This window comes from Pogona vitticeps, chromosome 15 (genome assembly GCF_051106095.1).
Source record: "Pogona vitticeps strain Pit_001003342236 chromosome 15, PviZW2.1, whole genome shotgun sequence".
NCBI classification, from domain to species: Eukaryota; Metazoa; Chordata; class Lepidosauria; order Squamata; family Agamidae; genus Pogona; species Pogona vitticeps.
Window position 1 is genome coordinate 10,242,095 of NC_135797.1, and position 20,391 is coordinate 10,262,485.

At 47.5% G+C, this 20,391-nt stretch overlaps 1 protein-coding gene across 3 annotated transcripts in view; it reads left to right on the top strand.

The window, feature by feature from the left end:
* The window catches only part of MAP4K2 (mitogen-activated protein kinase kinase kinase kinase 2), a 61,336-nt gene that overhangs the window by 26,488 nt on the left and 14,457 nt on the right, over nucleotides 1-20,391 (top strand). For all 3 annotated transcript variants that reach the window (XR_013539353.1, XM_072984083.2, XM_072984084.2), the window contains 14 exons: nucleotides 1,488-1,619; nucleotides 2,170-2,232; nucleotides 4,844-4,925; nucleotides 5,317-5,424; nucleotides 8,526-8,604; nucleotides 11,195-11,253; nucleotides 12,236-12,279; nucleotides 12,712-12,750; nucleotides 14,390-14,426; nucleotides 14,751-14,922; nucleotides 16,818-16,930; nucleotides 17,062-17,103; nucleotides 18,348-18,432; nucleotides 18,527-18,606. Coding sequence is in view for 2 of the 3 variants with exons in the window: in XM_072984083.2 (XP_072840184.2) it covers nucleotides 1,488-1,619; nucleotides 2,170-2,232; nucleotides 4,844-4,925; nucleotides 5,317-5,424; nucleotides 8,526-8,604; nucleotides 11,195-11,253; nucleotides 12,236-12,279; nucleotides 12,712-12,750; nucleotides 14,390-14,426; nucleotides 14,751-14,922; nucleotides 16,818-16,930; nucleotides 17,062-17,103; nucleotides 18,348-18,432; nucleotides 18,527-18,606 (1,135 nt within the window). In the remaining variant the exon portion in view is untranslated. The remainder of the gene's footprint in view (nucleotides 1-1,487; nucleotides 1,620-2,169; nucleotides 2,233-4,843; nucleotides 4,926-5,316; nucleotides 5,425-8,525; nucleotides 8,605-11,194; nucleotides 11,254-12,235; nucleotides 12,280-12,711; nucleotides 12,751-14,389; nucleotides 14,427-14,750; nucleotides 14,923-16,817; nucleotides 16,931-17,061; nucleotides 17,104-18,347; nucleotides 18,433-18,526; nucleotides 18,607-20,391) is intronic.

The following is a 20,391-nucleotide window of genomic DNA, read 5'->3' on the forward strand; positions in this document are numbered from 1 at the left end:
TGGAGAAAAGGAGACAGAGGGGAGAGAGGAGAGCCCTCCTCAAACAGATACAGAGGAGCGACAGGATCTGTTCTTGATCATCCCAGAACACATAATAATGGGCTGAAGCTACAAGGAGCCAGATTTAGGCTGAATATCAGGAAAACTTCTTAACTGTTAATGCAGTACAACAATGGAGCCAGTGACCTTGGGAGGTAGAGGCATTCAACAGAAAATTGGCCAACCATCTATCAGAAATACTTTTCTTTCGATTCCTGCATTGAGGACTGGGTTGGACCCCATGGCCTTAGAGGCCCCTTCGGACTCGATGTATTCTCTGATTCTATGAAACGCCTGGCTCACAAAATGCCTGATCTAATCCTTGTTGAAAGGAGGCATGTATGGCTAGTGGATAGGGCTCTATAGAGGGATGCTAGAATGGAAGAAAAGGAATTTGGAAAGATCGCCAAGTACAAAGACTTGCAAATTGAGATGAAAAGTTACAGCAAAGGAAAACAAAATTTGTTCCCGTTGTAATTCTTGCTTTAGGTGCAAAAGACCTAGAAAACTACCTTTGTATTTTAGGCATAAAATAGGGACAAAATCAACCACTTGAAATAGGCTATCATGCTTGGAACAGCACATGTTTCAGGGAAATACCTAAGAATATCCAAGGCCCTTGTGAATGATCCAGTATTCTTTTTTTAAATTAATTTTTAAATCCTACAACAGGAAACCAACCAACAAAAAAACCCCAACCCAAAGTACAAAAACATGGCATAGTGTAACATAATGTGCTATGTACATCCTAGGTCTCTGGGAATGATCTAATATTCAAGGAACTAAATCCAACCCATATTTGGCAGGCTATGTGCAACAAAAACATCAATAATACTGTAATAATATTGATGCACAACCCACTTGGATTCCCAACGGTCCCCTATCCTTGCCACAGGCTTCTGGGGCATGTTGCAAAAATGATTCCTGTGACAATAAAATAAAGCCAGAAATATTTAAGCAATAAATCCAATTATCGGCCCCATTCACTAGGTCGAATGCTGAATGCCAAATTAACACTTAATGTTAAAACTCATTGGTTTGGGGGTCCCTTTTAACTGGGACTAGCGGTTGGGTGTGAGGCTTAAACAAGAATCTCACATAAAAGAGCTGTAAAAAATGATTTAGCCGAGTGAAGGCAGACATCCATAAGCATGAAAGCCACAGAATACAAGCTCTGAGAGGTATGAACGGGTGTTTACAAGTTTATCCTCCTCTTGACGTAAAGAACTGGGTGTTAAAGCAGGTTTTTTGCGTGCAATCGCCCTCGACAAATGCAAAGTTTATGCTCACGGTGTTTACATGCATAAGGAAATGGAAGTTAAACAGTCATGGGACTCAAGTAGGATGATGGGGGTGGTAGGGAAGGAGCTGGGCTGGGTCATGGCCTGCTTGTTTACCTCCTTGATGCTTCCCCCTCCAAAAATTCACCGTCTTGTCCTCTCCGCCAGGATGGCTCCGGAGGTGGCCGCCGTAGAGAAGAAGGGCGGCTACAATCATCTGTGTGACATCTGGGCCCTTGGCGTTACGGCCATAGAGCTGGCGGAACTACAGCCGCCTCTCTTTGACTTGCACCCAATGAGGTGAGGAGGATGATGACGACGACGACTCTGGTGGGGATACCAGGGCTCCGAAAAGCTTTCTTTGGGGATGAGAACACCCCACCCCCCCAGAATGATCAGCTTTAAAATAAGCCAAATTATCAATTTTAAAAGGTAAAGGTTCCCCTTGACATTTTTAGTCCATTCGTGTCCGACTCTAGGGAGCGGTGCTCATCCTGTTTTTCAAGCCGTAGAGCCAGCGCTTGTCCAAAGACAGTTTCCGTGGTCACGTGGCCAGCATGACTAGGGAGCACCTTTTTACTTTCCCACCAAGGTGGTCCCTATTTATCTACTCGCATTTTTACATGCTTTCGAACTGCTAGGTTGGCAGGAGCTGGGACAAAGCAAGGGGCGCTCACTCCGTTGCGTGGATTCGATCTTACGACTGCTGGTCTTCTGACCCTGCAGCACACAAAGGCTTCTGCAGTTTAGCCCACAGCGCCACCCCGTTTTACACCCACAGCAAATCCTGTGCCGTTGCGGCCTCCAAGAGAAAATGCCATATTAATTGGGTCCCCCCCATTTCATCCAGGGCCTTGATGCTGATGTCGAAAAGCAGTTTCCAGCCCCCCAAGCTGAAGGAGAAGATGTGCTGGTGAGTATCGGCGGCCGATGGACCATCGATGGAGCTTCTGGTGGAATATCTTAACCCCGGCTGGCGACACAGTTCTGATTTTCTTTGGTCTGTGTTGCTCCAACTCTGAAAAGAGTGCCGATGAGCTGTATGGTGCGGCATGGCTAGAACAAAGATGGAGGGACCCCCCGGTCTCCGGCAGGTGGCCTTGCTGCACTCGATAGAGCTGACGGGAACTGAGGGAGCTGCAGGTTTTCTCCCCGTGTCTTTAAGACAAGGACTTCCGGCCCTGCAGGGCTTCTGGCTCACCGCTGGCCAACATCTGGCCCTCAGAGGACCTGGGGGAGAACGATTCTCAAGCCCCTGCTTTCTCCGAAAGCCTTACCATAGGCCACATCCCTCTCCCCCCCCCCAGTTGAGAAGCCAGTGGCTTATAATGGAAATCCAAGCCCTTGAGGGGGGGAGTCCTTTGCACCTGCCCCTGGCTGCTTGACCTTTCACGGTTCCGCATATCTGGAAAAAGAGAAGGAAATCAGATGCTGTTATATTCTTTATTCCTCACCCCCATCTTTTGGGGTATCTGGACCGTAGGGTGTTTGGAATTACAGTTCCTCTTTTTGCAAAAAATAATGTTGGTCTGGTTCGCAGAAATTTTCTGCTTCCCCCCCCTCTGACCCATTTGGACAACCGCCGCAGGGAAACCTAGAATCCTTTACTTTGACCTCTGCAACGTTTCAGAAGTCTTTGGCTGTTCCTCCGAGTTTGGGTCCTTGGCCAAGAGCCGTCTGGCACCTGAAGTGTAAAGAGCTCTTTCAAACGGCCATTTGCCGATCGGGAAGAAATCTTAGTCTTACTGGCTGGCCAAAGGTGTACAGTGGGCTGGGCGAACCTTCCAGTAAGACCCGTAATGGGGCCGCGGCCATGCTAGGAGCTAATGCCTTCGTATCCAGGTCTTTCCGTTGGGTGAGGGGGCTGGTTGTGGCACAGAACGTTGCTTTGCATTCCCCAAACCAGCCTGCAGACTTCCAGCGGGGTGGGAGATGCGGTCAGATCACCCACCTTGAATCAAATTTGACAGGCGGTGTAAGGTAGCCGTTAGGGTGTTGACCTGCGACTTGGAAGACCCAAGTTTCTAGCCCCCGTTAAGCTATGGAACTCACTAAGTGACCTTTGAGTTGAAGGTCCCACGTAGGACTCTCTGCTCCCCCCAATTTATCTTCAGAACAATCCTATGAGGGAGGTCAAATGGGCGGAAACGGTCCCTTTCTGCCCGTTTGACCTCCCTCACAGGATCGTTCTGAAGATAAATTGGGGGGGGGAGAAGAGAGTCCTATGAGTGACCTTGAACTCACACAGGAGAGGAAGGATGTGGGTGTGAATTAAGAGTAAATAAACTGCTCCTCTAGTCCGGTTTTGTGGGTGGAAAATGACGCAAGAACAGGGAACGATACCGGACTTCCCTTCACCTTGTTGCAAAGTACACACACACAGACACAGACACAGACACACACACACACACACACACACACACACACAAGTGCCAAAGCAACACTGACTTGTGGAGTCAGCCCTTTGACAGGCAGAACCTGAGCACATTTCCCTGGTGTGTGTGTTTTTTAATGGTGTCCACTCTTCTTCCCAAGAAGATAAGAAAGCTTGTGGTTATGGGTTTTTTGGGCTCTTTGGCCGTGTTCTGAAGGTTGTTCTTCCTAAAGTTTGGCCAGTCTCTTTGGCGGTCCTCTTCAAAGGACAGGAATCAGAACTCTGTGCTCTGGTGCAGTTTGTTTGGAGTATTTATAGCTGTGGGATCAGCTTTTGTCCTTTTCAGGAGAGTGGGTGATTGTGGTGATCAACGTGTTTTTTGTTGTGGGTGTATTGTTGTGATAAGGGGGAGAGATTTTCTGTCACTGTGATTGATGGGTGTCGTTAGCTGGTCTTTTGTGTGCAGTGATCACCGGTCCTTGTGGCTGGGTAGAGTTTGTTGACCTTTTTTGCAGGCTGTATTTTTCAGTGTTGGAAGCCAGGCTTCGTTGAGTTTTAGACTTTTTTTTTCTCTTTTATTGAAGCTTTGCTGGTGTTTGTGGCTTTCAGTGGCTTCCCTGTGTAGTCTAACGTAATGATTGCTGGTGTTGTCCAGTATTTAAGTATTTTGAAATAGAATTTCATGCCCAGCTTGTTTTAGGGCATATTCAAGCTTGTGTTTACTACAGAGATACACTTGGGGCAGGAAAGGGGAAAGGCCTCCGAACTCTGCCGTACAAAACGGGAGAGGTCCAAGCGCCGGGACTGCCCCTTCGGTCTCTAGAGAACAAAAAGCAAAATGTCTGCTTCTCGAAGGGACGAGAGGGAGGAGCGTAAGAAGGAAGGAAACCAGCAGCCCTAAGAATGGCCATCTAAGATGGAATGGTCATCTAAGATGGAAGGAAGGTCAGCTCAGGTCAGAGTGGGTCAAGGACCATCCGGGACACCTGAGGGGGTCTTCTCTCCTCGTCTCCCTTCAAAGAGGTGCCTCTTTTTGAGCGGAAGCTGAGTGGCACCCACTCCCTTCCAGAACCGTTCAGGTGCCCAAATGGCAACCTGGACTTTCTGACCCGGTTTCCGCAGCCAACATGCCTTCCTTTTCCTCTTGCAGGTCCGCCGATTTCCACCATTTCGTCAAACTCTGCTTGACCAAAAACCCCAAGAAACGTCCAGTGGCAGAGAAGCTGCTGCAGGTGACCTTGGTCTAGGGCAGGGCTGGGAGACCCCTTTCCCCACTTGGGCAGAGCGGGAGGACAGGATGATCGTCCCTTTAAAAAAATGCTTAACATCGGTCTAAACAAGGATGAGCGGATATGTCTGTAACAAGGGGTGGGCTATCTTGGCATAGCGAAGGGCCATTTTCCGGATTTACTGGCAGCCCAAAAGCCATATTCCAAAGAGGGCATGGCCAAAGAACATAATTTACATTACATACTATTCTGTTCTAATTTCGTAAATGTTATTACAGGGCACTACATTTTTGTTAACTGAAACATGTTGAGCAAAATAATTTTTTTTAATTGGAAACATCCTTGACGAGAATCTTTTTCCACCCTGCTCATCCCCTCTCCCTGTCTGCGCCAGCATCCTTTTGTTTACCAGCCACTGGCCCGCACCTTAGTCATTGAACTGCTGGAAAAAGCCACTAATCCTGACCTAGCTACGGCTGCCTTGGACGATGGGGATTTTGAGGTATGGTCTCAACAGGGCTTTATTTGTTTGTTTGTTTGTTTGTTTGTTTGTTCGTTCGTTTGTTTGTTTGTTTGTTTGTTTGTTTGTTTTATACCCCACCTATCTGGGCTACCAGACCACTCTAGGCGGCTTCCAATACAAAATACAAACAATAAAACACAAGATTGTATTGTTTGGAAGGGTGAGGGCAAGGGGTTAAATAAAGTGACCCGGAAAAAATTCAAGGACTTGTTCCTTTGACCGAGACAGAGGACAAGTGGGGAAGGTTGGGGGATCATGGGAGTTGTAGTCCTAATGGTACAGTATCTTGGGGACCATACTGTTAGAAGTACTGCTGTTAGTTTTCTTTCATCAAATTACTTGGGGTTTTTTTTTTTGTAATGATAACTCCTAGATATTTCACTTTCTGTACCTCCTTGAAATTAGTTTTCATTGTCAGTCTTTCCACTTCTTATTTCTTTATGATTTTTTTGATAGTTTATTTTAAGACTTGCATTGGCTCCGAATTCTTCCATAGTTCTCACTACTTCTTCCAAACTGTCCAGAGGGTTTTGTAGTATTATTGCTAAATCATCAGCATATGCTTGCAACTTGAATTCTTCTACCCTGATTCTGAGACCCTTAATTCCATCATTCCTTTTTATTTGTCTGTTTAGAATTTCTAATGTTAGAATCAATCACAACGGAGAAAGTGGGCAACCCTGCCTTGTGCCTTGTCCAGTTTGAATATTTTCACTTACTTGACCATTGATTTTAATCTTGGCCTTATGTTTAGTGTACATTGCTTTAATTGTTTGAAGAAAAGTTCCTTCTCTTCCCATCTTCTTTAACTGCAGCAACGTAAACTCCCAATCGACATTATCAAAGGCCTTTTCTGCACCTAAAAAGATTAACATCATTTTTTTTTCTGGATGCATTTCACAATACAGTGGTGCCTCGCTTAACGATGTTAATTGGTTCCAAAAAACCCATCGCTATGGGAAACATCGTTAAGTGAAACACCGTTTCCCATAGGAATGCATTGAAAACCGGTTAATCCGTTCCAATGGGAATGGATTAACGTCATTAAGCGAAAATCCCCATAGGAAACATCGCTAAGTGAAACAATGTTTCCCCAATGGAAAGCCATTCAAAAGCACTGAAGCCGGCTTCAGTGCTTTTGAATGGCTTTCCGATGTCCGTGTTTGCTCATTTTTAAGTGTCTTACAATGTTTGGAACATGTTTTAAATGGTTGGAATAGTTAGTCCACCTTGTGAAACCTATGCACACCTATGGATTTCAATGAGGGAAAAAACAAAAAATCACCAAAAATTAACGAAGAAAGCCAAACTAAGTGTGCATAGGTTTCATAAGGTGGACTAACTATTCCAACCGTTTAAAACTTGTTCCAAACATTGTAAGACACTTAAAAATGAACAAACACGGACATCGTTAAGTGAAATTCCCCCGTAGAGAACATCGTTAAACGATGCTGAAAATTCCTCAAAGAAACCCATCGCAAAGTGAATACATCGTTAAACGAAGCAATCGCTAAGCGAGGCACCACTATATTCCAAAATATTTATTATTAGTTTATTCTAACTATTGTTGGAAGATACTTTCCCCATTTCTAATGTACAGAAGAAACTCGTGATGTAGCGGTCACTTGTGTTGAAGACCTGGATTGAAATCTGCACTTGGCCATGGAAATTCACAGGGGCGACCGTTCCTGGTCTACCTCTCAGGGTTGTTGCAAGGCAAGGCAGGTCAGGCTGAGAGAGAGCGTGGCTGGCTCAAGGTCATCCGATCAGTTTCATGCCCAAATAGGAATTTGAACTCAGGTCTCTTGAGAACGGCACTCTAACCACTAAATCACGCTGGCTCTTGAATTAATATATAATTAAGATGTGTGCATAAATGCGTGAGTAATTCCTGGCATTCACAGCCACAAAAACGGGGGCGAAATGACTCCTCTCTTTTTTGACTTTTGAAAGGTTGAGAAATAAAATTCGTGGATAGTTTTATGCACAGTAAGGGGGAAAGGATTGCTAAAAAGTTTGGTCGTTCCCCTTAGTGTTGTCTATAGGGATTAAAATGTTTCTTGAGGGTCAGACAGAGATCTTTGCCAGCCCTACCTGGAGATGCCGGTGGACATTTTATGTACAGTAGGACCCCTGTATCGACAAGGGGTTGGTTCCAAGCCCCACCACGGATGCTGAAAACTGCAGATAGTAATGAATGCTACGCAGCATGGTAAAAGAAATCCAGAAGGAAATATTTTCACCATGTATTAATGAATCCAGCCACTAGAGGGAGCCAGAGATCTTGCTATGTATTCTTCAACAGGACTACATAGCATGGTCTCTGGTTCCCTCTAATGGCCAGTTGTGGTAAATTCACCATGAAAATATGCATTTCTTTTTTAAAAAAATATTTTTAATATTTTCAGATTATGGATAAATGAAACTGCAGATTTCGATCCTGCAGATACTGCAAAGCAAGGGATCTATCACTGAGTTTCCCCCCTAAAGTGCTTTGCCCCCCCTAGGCTTTTCTGCAGTCCTCACAATCCACCAGCATTTAAACGAAAATTCAATTTTTTTTGCCATACATCAGTTTTGGCCCTTGGTCCAGCTAACTCATTGCCGTCAACAATATCTGGCAGCAGCTGTCCAGGGTTTCAGAAAAGAGGGGGGGCTTTGCAGCCGGTGACAGCTGATGATAGCTGCAGTTTCAGTGGTGCTATAAATACACACTAGGTTTGTGTTTGCACTTTACAAGCGTGATCTGAGATGCTGAAACTATTTGGTATGTAGGTCTTGACACCCGGGATATCTCCTGTAAAGTACAGACTCGAGTGGTTTCACAGCACCTGCCGTATTGGGAGTCACCCGCCATTCTTGTTTTCAGGAATTGAATCCAGGGCCGTGTCCGTGTAAGGCAGGGGGATTAATCACTGAGCTAGGATTCTTCCCTTAGGATGGGGGAAACGCGATCCTTTTGGATGGCAGTGATGAGGCACGATGGGTGTTGTAGTCCAACAACACCTGGAGGGCCCACCCTCTGTGCAGAAGAGTTATTTGCATGCATTTCAAAATTGTGTTCTGCTGTTTTTATTCAGGCCTATGAAGTTTTCCCTGATAAAATCCATTCGCGCAGGCAACCCGGGCCAACGGAAGGGACCCTTGCAGAGATCCAGTGTAAGCTCCCCCACCATGTTGGTTTTAATAAAGATCTCGCCTTGAACCAGCCATTTGGCCTGCTGGGAAAGAGGATGGATGTTCTGGAAGGGAAGGAAGCCTAGGGAGTCTTTCTCTCTCTCTGTGTGTGTGTGTGTGTGTGTGTGTGTGTGTGTGTGTGTGTGTGTGTGTGTGTGTGTGTGTGTGTGTGTGTGTGTGTGTGTGTGTGTGTGTGTCCCCTCCATACCGGCCCACTTCTCCCTTGAATTGCACAAGTTTGAGCAGCACCGTTTTGGTTATACACAGATATATTTTTTTATGAATGAATCATAGAATCGTCGTAGGGTTGGAAAGACCTTGGAGGTTCTTTCTAGTCGGGGCAAGAGACCTCATCCCATCCCGGACAGATGGCTGTCCAATTTTTTCTTGAAAACCTCCAGCGATGGGGCACCCACAACATCAGGAGACAAGCTGTTCCACTGCTTGATGGTTCTCACCATCAGGAAATTCCTGCTTATTTCCAGGTTGGATCTTCCGCTGATGAGTTTCCACCCATGGGTTCTTGTGAGTGAATGAATGAATGAATGAGTATTCAGTAAATACAGTGGTGCCTCGCATAACGAGGGCACCGTTTAACGACAAATCTGCATAGCGATCTAATTTTTGCGATCGCTAATGCGATCACCTTGCTATGTTTTGAATGGGAAAACATCGCATTGCGATGATCGGTAAGCACTTTGCTTACCGATCTTCGCATTGCGATGTTTTTAGAACAGCTGATCGGCGGTTCCAAAATGGCCGCCGGGTACCCAAAATGGTCGCCGCAAGCATTTTAGTGCGGTTTCCTCGCTTACCGAGGCGGCGAAAATGATGGCGCTATGGAGGATCTTCGCTGAACGGTGAGTTTTCGCCCCATAGGAACACATTAAACAAAGTTTAATGCGTTCCTATGGGGTTTTTAGTTCCGTTTAGCGATGTTTCCAGATAGCGAAGATTAATCTGGAACAGATTAACGTTGCTATGCGTGGCACCACTGTACTGTCCTGCTGTTCGTCTCCAGGAAGTAGCCTGAGAAAGGTGGGTCTTGGACTTACCGAGGCTGGTGGTGCAACAGCCCCCCCGGTCCGATGTCCGTGGTCCTGCTCGCCCTCTCTCTTGGCATGGTGGCTCCCTGTGGCAGCCAGGGAGGGTGCTAGACCACGCTAAGAGGCAGGCTTGAGAAAGATCCTAGCAGGAGGAGGTGAGATCGCGTCTCTGCTATCCACCTCTGATATAGGCTTTTCCTGTCCTTTAGGTGCCTCTGCGTGTGTGTTTGTGTGTGTGTGTGTGTGTGTGTGTGTGTGTGTGTGAGAGAGAGAGAGAGAGAGAGAGAATCAACTGTTTATCTTTTGTATTCAAGTTTTGGGGGGAGGCCATAAGAGTTCTACCCAGGTTTTGAACTACACGGAGGTTGGGGATGCAAAAAAAACCCAGCCTTGTTGAAGGGAGACGTGTATTGGGCAGGCTGTGCTACCCGGCGTGGGGTGTCAAGTGATGATGGGCTAGAACTAGGAGAACGCCACACCGGGACTCCGGAGAGCAGGGTTCGAATTCCTTTTCGGCCATGGAAACTCACTGGATAAGGCGGAGTGGAACTGGTAGAACCTTCCCTTAAACTCCTTGAAAGCCTTAGACCTTGTCCTTCAAAGGCAGGGGTCGTTTTTTCCCCCGGTGGAGAGAGGCCGTCCGAAGGCAAAGGCAAGGTCATTTGGGGGACTAATTTCTGTGGGCGACTGTCTACCCTTGGATGGGAAGGCTGTCTCCGCCATCCTTCCACCGGTCTCCGCCTGTCACCTCCGTTTCCTCTGCCTTCGTCATCCCCCTTTTTTTCTCTCTCTCTCTTCCGGCGTCTTCTGTTCTCCCGCTCGTGTCGCTGTGGTTTTCCCGTGCTGCCAAGTTGCCTCTGATTTTTTTGGCAGCCCCCGTGAACGAGTGATCTCAGCCATGCCCTTCCCTTGACCAGCCCCCACTCGGTTCTTGTAAAAACTCAAGTCGGTGGCTTCCTTCAGAGGGTGGATCCATCTCATTGTGGGCCTCGTTTCCTCTTATCCCCGCCCCCCCTCGTCCTCTCCCTCTGTCGCTCTTTCTGCATTTTGGCCATCTCCGGTTTCTCCTTCTCTCTTTCGGTCTTTTGTCGCCTGCTTCCCCTCCTTCTTGGCCTCCGCCACCCACTTTTTTTCCCTTGGCCTCGCTTCGCGATTTCCATTTTTCTCCTGTTTTTTTTATTTTTTGCTCTGCTTCTGCTTCCAATTCTCCCCCCCCCCATTATCCCTCTATCTCTCCCCTCTTTTCTTTCTGTCCCTCTCTGCCCGTTTCTTCAGTGTATTTCAACCCTCCCTCTCCCTTTCTCCGCGATAGCCGAGAACAGAGGTCACTCTGACCCCCCAGATCTGAATTCATCCATAGAAGGAGGCTTGCGAAGTTAGGTGATGGGCTGTGTGGTCTTACCTGTAGGGCCACATGGGGTCTGAGGATTACACGCCCCCCCCCCCGATGAATAGAGGGAGCTCAGGATGACGTTTTCTTGTGTGGGTTTAAATAGATGGGCTAATTTGTTTTTCTTCTTTCATAGTTAATAAGGTTAAATTTGGGCCCCCTCTCAGGAAAGAAACAGAGCCATGGTGCAGTCCGGTAAGTTGTGCGTGCGTGTGTGTACAGTCGTGCCCTGCTTAACGATTGCCCTGCATTACGACAAATCCGCTTTACGGCGATGTTTTTGCGATCACAATTTCAATTGCAAAATGATGATCTAAATGGAGGAATTTCGCTTAGTAATGATTGGTTCCCTGCTTCGGGAACCGGTTTTCGCTTTACGGTGATCAAAAACAGCTGATCGTCGGGTTTTCAAAACGGCCGCTGGGTGTTTAAAATGGCTCCCCGCTGTGCTTAGGGACGGATTCCTCACTATACAGGCAGCGAAAATGGCTGCCGTATGGAGGATCTTCGCTGGACGGTGGGTTTTTACCCCATTGGAATGCATTGAGCGGTTTTCAGTGCGTTTCACTGGGGTTTTTAATTTCGCTTTACGATGTTTTCGCTTAACAGCGATTTTCCTGGAACGGATTATCATCGTTAAGCAAGGCACCATTGTATATATCTGTGACAGACCAGGCCTCAGGAGGCCCGGGTTCGAATCCCTGCTTACTGTGTGTGTGCACATTTCTCACTCACCTTGAAGTACTTATCAGGGTTGCTTTAAATCAGCTCCAACTAGACAGCCCATAACGTATGTCTGTGCGATATATCTTTATCGCGAATGAATTGGCTTTAATATCAGTCGTCAAAGCGTGGAGCATTCCAGGTTTTCGGATGGAGCCTCTCTCAGCTCTGCCTGGAGATGCTGGGATTTGAACCCAGGACTTCCTCCACACAGTGGAGGTGGAGGCCCCTTATTTGGCCTTAGTTGCAAAGTGGGGGGGGGGGGGAGGAAGCTATGTAAAGTCCATAAGGGACAAAAAATAAAACCAGAACGCCACAGAAGTTCTGCAAGCCTTCAAGTTTTCCAAAACCCTTAAATTGGTACCACAAAATGGGGGAAACTATAAAAAATGGAATCATTCCTTTAGAGATGCTGAGGCCGTGAAATTGACGGGACGCTTTGTTTCTTTTGCAGGAGGAGGAGGAAGAGGAGAACTGGATGCTTTTAAAAGATGGAGAGTAAGGAATTGGGGAGGGGTGGCTCGAAAGAGGGGTTTTTTTTGCGGGGGGAAGGGGCTCCCAATTGTATTGTTCATCCACCTCTCTGGAAAACAGAATTTCCCCCCTATTGATTCCAGCTGACGGTGATCCTTTTATTGCACAGCTAGCAAAAAAAATCAAAATTGAGCAGCGGCCGCTTTTCCTCCAACCGCTGTGTGGAAAGCCCCGCCGGTTGGATTTCGGCCTGCTTTGCCGTTATTTAGAAAAAGCAGAAGACTCCTTCCAAGAGAAAGGAAGGGGGATGATTTTGGGGTGTCGAAAAAGGCAGCTAGCGCTAGGACTTGGTTCTGTGCAAGTGGCTTGGGGTTGGCATTTGATCGAGGGTGTCCCGGTCAAGGGGGAGAGACGCGTAGTGTGTTGAGAGTTGTACTGTTTTTCTTCCCTGTTCAGGAGCCTTCTCCAATCTGTGGAAGAAGCTCTGGAAGAGAGGTAAGTAGGCGAGCAAACACAACTGGATTTTCCCATTACAGCTAGTGTGGTCTGCTCTGACACGCAGCTGCACGGCAGAGATTTACCCCTCTCCGGATGCTTGATTCTTTTAAATGAAGATTTTCTTGGAGGGGGCGGGTTTGACTTCAGATCCGTGCGCTTGGAAATCTCGTGCTGTGGTTCCATCTGAAGATTCCACGGAACCCCCTTCCTTTCCTGAGTTTCAATGAGTTCGGATGGGGAAGGAGACACCACGGAAATAAGTGGAAATATTTGTAGCCAGGTTTAGTTGAGGCTGAAGCCTGCCTGGATGCTTGCCTCACTAGAGAGACGTCGTTCCGAGCTGCGGATCAGAACGATACTCTGCACGTGCCCAGGAGAAGCCTGTTCTTTATAGATTGAGTTTGGACATCGGAGAATACGTTTGGGGGCCAGGCATTAGCCCATATCAGCTTGGGCAGCCCCCCACCAAGAGGCCCTTTTCTCATGATCTCTATTTGTATTTATTTATTATTTTTATTTATTTGATTGTTATTAACCTCCTCCTCCTCCCAAATTTGGCAGCCAGGGCTACCTTGGGCAGTTTACAACAAAGTAAACAGTAACAATAACATCGTGGCCGGGGTATACAAGAACAACCAAAGAAAATATTAAAAATAACAGTAACAATACGCAGTAAAAACACAATAAAATAAAAAGGAAACAGGGATGTAGTTAGATTATAGTGGTGCCCCACATAGCGACGATAATCCGTTCCAGAAAAATCATCGTTATCCAGAATCGTCACTATACAGAACGAAAAACCCCATAGGAACGCATTCAACCCCGTTTAATGCGTTCCTATGGGGAAAAACTCACCGCTATGTGGAAATCCTCCATCCGGCTGCCATTTTCGCTGCCCGGTAAGCGAGGAAAGGGCGCGAAAACGCTGCGGGCAGCCATTTTTTCCTGGCGGTCATTTTGGAACCGCTGATCAGCTGTTTTCTAAACATCACAATGCGAAAATCGGTAAGCGAAACGCTTACCGATCATCGCAATGCGATATTTGGCCCTTTAAAACATCGTTATGCGATCGCTTTGTGATCGCAAAATCCGCATCGCTATGCGGATTCATCATTAAATGGGACGCTCACTATGCAGGGCACCACTGTATTGAGGCACTATTGTATCCTTTGGTTTGAAGATCTGACAAGGCCTTCTCTGAATAGCCATGTTTTAAATAGGTTTTTTTAAAAAAGGCTCCCCATGAGGGGGGCTGGGCGGATTTCGGTCATGAAACTGTCCCGTACGTTGTGGCGGGGTGGCCGCCGAGAAGGCCTGGTTTCTGGTCATCTCTCGACCCATAACTCTCAACCCCCTAATCCTGCAAGGATCTTCCAGGACGGGCCGATCTCGTCGGGAGGAGGCGCTGTGCCGGATATCGAGGTTCTAAACCGTTTAGGGCTTTATAGGTTGACGCCATCCCCTTGAAGCTGGTATGGAAGCCAGTTGCAAGGTGGCCAAGGTGGGGGGAAAAGGTGTGTGTGGGGGTCTTTCCTGACCCCCCACTCAACAATCTGGCTGCTGGGTTGGAGTCTCTGTACCAGCCCCAAGGGTATGAGTACGAATTCCTGTTCTAAAAACGTCTGTTCTTCCGCAGGAGCCTCACGATTCGTCCCGCACGCCCCACCAAACAGGTAGGCTTTCGTTTGGCCATTAGCGCCAGACATCCCTTTCCGTCCCCTCCTCAAGAGTGTAGCTCATGCTGCACCGTCGCCGCGGCTGGATCCCACTTTCAGTGTCCCGGCTCCAGCCCCATGGAATTTTGAGACGTGCCGTTTGGGGAGGTGTCCCTCCCCGATGGTTCGGACGTCGGCACGGGAGATCTCCAGGAGAGGAATCAGGGGCTTTCACCAAATGGCGGGTCCCAAGATTCCATGGGGGCTGGCCCCCTGGAGTCAAATTATTATCGCTATACATGGTAGACACGCTCCGAGGACACCTTGCTTTCTTTTATGCAGGCCGATGGAGAGCCGCAGCTGAGCAGTGGTGATGAGGATGCCATGAGCACCATCAAGAAAGGGCCCTTCTGGGATTTTCTCAACCTGGAGCTGGCATATAAGGCCCCCTGGGAGCACGAGGAGGGCCTTGAATTCTCAGATCTGGAACATCCTAGAAGCCAAACTTTGCCGGGTAATGGCGAGGAGGAAGGAGGAATCTACTGGGGATAATGCTGCCTGTGAGAAGCCCATAAGGCCAGGTGGAGCTGGCATCGCTTGGGTGTGGAGTTTTCATCCACCATAGAACAAAGCACTTCCTCCCCCCCCCAAAGAAAACTCATAAAATGTACTTAGGAGTCTCCTGGTGCAGTGATTAAAAAGCAGTATTGCAATGAAGACTCTGCTCACAACCTGATTTTGATCCTGGGCTTCAGGATTGACTCAGCCGTGTCTGTCCAAGGTTGGGTAAACTGAGTATCCAGCTTGCTGTGTAGCCTGCAACTTCCATAATTCTTCATCTAAGATGATGGTTTAAGGCGGCGGCAACATCATAGGCTTACCTCAACACCATTTTAACAGCATCTGGATAGCTAGACGCTCCCCACCCGATTTATTTATTTGAAAGATGGATGGGCCACTTTTTATGAGAAGCCCTCCCAAAGTGGTCTATAAAATAAAAACGGACCGACATAAAACAGCAGTTAGAAAAATAGTGACCAAAATTCTGTTGCAATAAGCTGCACCTCTGCAAGGATGATGATGTCACCTGCAGGGAGGACTTCTGGAAGCTTTAAATGGTTTTTTTTTTCCTGCCCCAGGGCTTCCACGCCGTGATACAGGTTACTCACAAGCGGGACAAGCCACAAGGCAGAAGGAAGTACAGTGGTGCCTCGCTTAATGAGGATAATCCATTCCAGCGAAATCGCTGTAGAGCGAAATCCTCGTTAAGCGAAATAAAAAATCTCATTGAAACGCATTGAAAACCCGTTCAATGCGTTCCAATGGGCTGAAAAACTCACCATCCAGCGAAGATCCACCACAGGGGCGGCCATTTTCAGTACCTGTAAAGCAAGGAATCCGTCCAAAAACACAGCGGGGAGCCATTTTACACAGCGGGCGGCCATTTTGAAGCCGTCAATCAGCTGTTTTTAAAACGTCGTAATGCGAAGAATCGGTTCCCGAACCAGGGAACTGATTGTCGCAAAGCGGATTTTGCCTATTAAAACATCATTTTGCGATCGCAAAAGCGATTGCAGAACAGTAATCGTATAGTGGTTTCGTCGTTTAATGAGGGAATCGTTAAGCGAGGCACCACTGTAGTTTTTGATTATAACAAAAATCTCCCCCTGCCAGTGATGTCATTACTCTTCCAGAGATGTCTAAGTTGCACAACAGGATTTAGACCAGAGGTCTTAACAAAATTCCTAAATTTTACAGTTCAACCCAACTTGTGCCATCTCTGCGAGGGCAAACTCAGCTATAAGCCAATATGGAAAGCCAAGTGTTTTAGGGCTTGTTTGAAAGATATAATGATGAGTCCTGGCGGATGTGACTTAGACTAGCGAAGGATGGACAGTGTGATGGTTCTATCATACCTAACAACCAAACTACAGCTTTGCGTACCAAATTGCAGGCATATTGGTGTCGGTGAGGTTGGTTAGACCTTCGGTAACTTGGAACAAAAAGGGATGAGAAACCACTCTGGAAAATGAGATAAGAAGGTGACGTCACGGGCACCAGCCACTCGGCACTGTGCACAGAGCAGGTTCCTAATGCATGCAGGGAGATAACTGTTACTCCCATCCTGAGTTTGACGGGTTTGTCATCAGAGGGCTTTCCGGTTTATCCTAATTTCCCTTTATGGAGGCGGGATGATGAGAAGAACCCACCTCCACCCTTTGTCCTAGGGGCATTTTAAAAAAAGGAAGGCCAAAGAATAACGCTTAAGTCCGCTTTATTTCATATGCTGGCAACTGGGGTTTAAAAGAAGTATAAAACTGGTCAGTGGACGGCGAGCAGAACGCTCCCGTTTCTAACTGCGTCTTGCGTGGGGTGGGTGGGTGGCCAATCTTGTCTTCCGCCCCACAGGCAGCGCAGGCGTGAACGATACCTCAGCTACCTCAGGGACCGGCTTCCCCAAACCGGCAGACTCTCTCCTCTCCACTGAGTGGGCCACCATGAAAAAGAAAGAGGAGGCCACCGTAAGTAGTGTGGGGGTCCCACCCCCCACCCCCCATATTTCCAAGCATTCTTTGCTTTCCTTTTTTCCAGAAACGGGGTTGCTTTGAACCTTTCCCGGTTAACTCTCTCCTTCTTCCTCTCGTTCCCTCAGAGGCTGCTGTGTCACGGGCTGCCCCCCACCCCGAAAGTCCATGTGAGTTCCGTTCACTTCTCTGCGGGCAGAATACCAGGGTGGGGACCGACTTGGGCCACTTGGAGCCAAAAGGAAGGAGTGACGTGAGCCGAGACCTGTGTGACTCCTTAGCAGAAAGGGGCCTAGACAGCCGTAGAAGAAGACCTCTGTGTGATCTGTAGGAGGATGCCTTGCTCCGAGTCAAACTATCGGTCTGTCTAGTCCAGTACGGTCTGTCCACTCTGGTTGCTAGCCATGCCTTCTGCCCAGGAGTTTCAGGCAGGATCTGTTCCTAAGCCCTACCTGTAGTTCCCTTGTAGAGTAGGAAACCCTCCCCCCATCCTCAAGATCAGTATTCGCTGATCCACTTATCCATGTCCTGAAAATATTTAAAATAATAAGAGAAAAATCCTAGAAAATACACACACACACACACACAGTGGTGCCTCGCTTAACGAGGTTAATTCATTCCAGCGAAATCGTTGTAGAGCGAAAACGTCGTCAAGCGAAATAAAAAAGCTCATTGAAACGCATTGAAAACCATTCAGTGTGTTCCAATGGGCTGAATACCTGCTCGCCCAGCAAAGATCCTCCATAGGGGTGGCCATTTTCAGTGCCTGTAGTATGAAAAATGCCTCCTAAAAACAGCGGGGAGCCATTTTGAGCAGCCGGCGGCCATTTTGAAAACCCGACGATCAGCTGTTTTGATCGCCGTAATGCGAAGAATCGGTTCCCGAAGCAGGGAACCGATTGTCGCAAACCGGAAAAAAACCATTAAAACATTGTTTTGCGATCGCAGTTGGGATCGCAGAAACATTGTCGTGAAGCGGATTCATTGTTATGCGGGGTAATCGTTAAGTGGGGCATGACTGTACTATCAAAAGAGGAAGCTACCAGAGCTGTCCATTAGAACAGTGGTCCCCAACTTTAGGCCTCCAGATGTTCTTGGACTTCAAGTCCCAGAAATCCTGACCTGTAGAGGTTGGTGGTGAAGGCTTCTGGGAGTTGTAGTCCAAGAACATCTGGAGTCCCAAGGTTGGGGACCGCTGCTCTAGAAGGCACCCGAGATGATGCATTCGCGATAATTGGTGTTTTCCAGCATCTGTAGAAATTGGATCCCCTGCGGATAGTGGGGGGGGGGGACTACCGTGGTCTTCACTCCCATTCAAGTCCAAACTCGCCCCTGATTCAGCTCCCAAAACGACACAGGATCCCAATCGGCGTTCCGGGTGCTCTGATTCCGTTTTTCTTCTTTCCCTTCCTAGATGGGCGCCTGTTTCTCCAAGATCTTCAACGGCTGTCCGTTGAAGATAAATTCAGCCACGACGTGGATCCACCCGGAGACGCGGGGTAGGGCCCACTTTCTCTCTTTCCCTTCTCCTAGTTACTGGTGATCAGGATGCGTTACCCTGCGACTTCGTTTCCCTCTGCTTTCCCCTCACAGATCTGTACTTGGTGGTGGGCGCGGAGGAAGGGATATACACGCTCAATCTCCACGAGTTACACGAGGATACGATGGAGAAGGTGAGTCTCTCGTAGGGAGCGAAGGGTGTGGAGATGTCTCAGCACCGAGGAAAGGTAAGGCATGTTCTGAGGTCTCCTGCCTTGGGCTCCAAGGGGGTTAGACTAGAAGACCTCTAAGGTCCCTTCCAACCCTACGACGACTCCATGATTCTGTGTGAGGATGGCTTGGCAGCAGAGATTCGCCGGTCTATTTTAACGCGCAGGTGCGGATTAGGACATTCTCCATAGCTGTCCCTCATGTCTAGTCGGTCTAAAGATTCTTGAGATACCGGCGGCGGCTTCATTCATCTGTATCTGAAGCCGTTTTCATCCTCCTGTCATGAACCAAGTCTTTTGTAAAACTAACGGGTCTTCCTGGCTTGTGTCACCCTTACATGAGAGGATGATGGATGATCATGTCATTCTTGGCTGTTTCTGGTGCTTTCAAGAAGCAGGAGAACAAAATATTTTTTTATTTCTCTTGCTAGCTAAGCAACTTCGAGAAAATGATAAGGTTAAGGTTCCCCTTGACGTTTAGTTCAGTCGTGTACGACTCTAGGGCGCGGTGCTCATCCCCGTAGAGCGTTTGTCCGAAGACCATTTCCGTAGTCACGTGGCCAGCGCGACTAGACACGGAACGCCGTGACCTTCCCACCAAGGTGGTACCTATTTATCGACTCGCATTTTTTACATGCTTTCGAACGGCTAGGTTGGCAGGAGCTGGGACAAGCAATGGGCGCTCCCTCCGGCGCGTGGATTTGATCTTATGATGGCTTGGTCTTCTGACTTTGCAGCCCAGAGGCTTCTGCAATTTAACCCACAGCGCCACCACGACCCTCCAGGGGACGTGTATCATCGAGAAAATGATACTTTAATGTAAATCTGTGCTTTCAATGCAAGTAAACCATTTAATTCAAACAATACAGATTACACCAAAGGGTTGAGGCTGCTGTTTTGCTGTGTGCACTTTTAAGGTTGACAATTGCAATTTAACGTTATAGGGGTTGTTAACATCTTTTTAAATAGCTAGCCAGTCGTAGCGCATGTTGTGTGTGCTTTGCTTGTTAACAGGAAGACACACCAGTCTTGTGCTGATGCATTTTATGAGAACTAAAGAGACTTTGATTAATTAGAAATGGCATTTCTCTTGGCTTCCCCAGGAAGCAGGCAATAAATTTCCTTGTTGAGGTGTCTCGTCTTCATTCAAGCAAGACAATTCTAAATCAAGGAGAGTGAGGAATTTAGCAAGTATCTTCTCCACCTTTACCACAGAGCACTCACAACATGTTGTTGCTTGGGAAATACATTTCCTCCTCGTGAAGATTTCAGCTAACTCTGGAGAAACTTGAGGAGGGGTGGTAGCCGCCTAAAAGCAAAGAATGGCCCATTTAAGCCATCGGCCAAAATCCTGTTGCTGTTCTACACCCGCCACAGTGTAGGCGGTGTAAATCTCAGGCAATAGTTGCCACTAGTTCAGGAGTTACCACAGATGCTCTCTGTTGTGCCCTGAATGGCAGGAATTGACCAACACACAGCAGTCAATGCACATGCTGATTTTCTTTTGAGGATTCTGGCTGATAAATTACCATATTTTTTGTGTATAAGACGCCCCCACTTTTCTAACCCAAAATTAAGAAATCTAAGTGGGGCTTAGCAAATGTAGGGGGGGAAGGGATCAAAGCGCTGCAGGATCGCTTTGATCCCTGCTTCCCCCTCCAGTTGTTTTTGTTCTCTCCTCAGCTTACTCCCATGTATAAGACGACCCTCAATTTTTAGTCTAAATTTTTTAGACAAAAGTATAGTCTT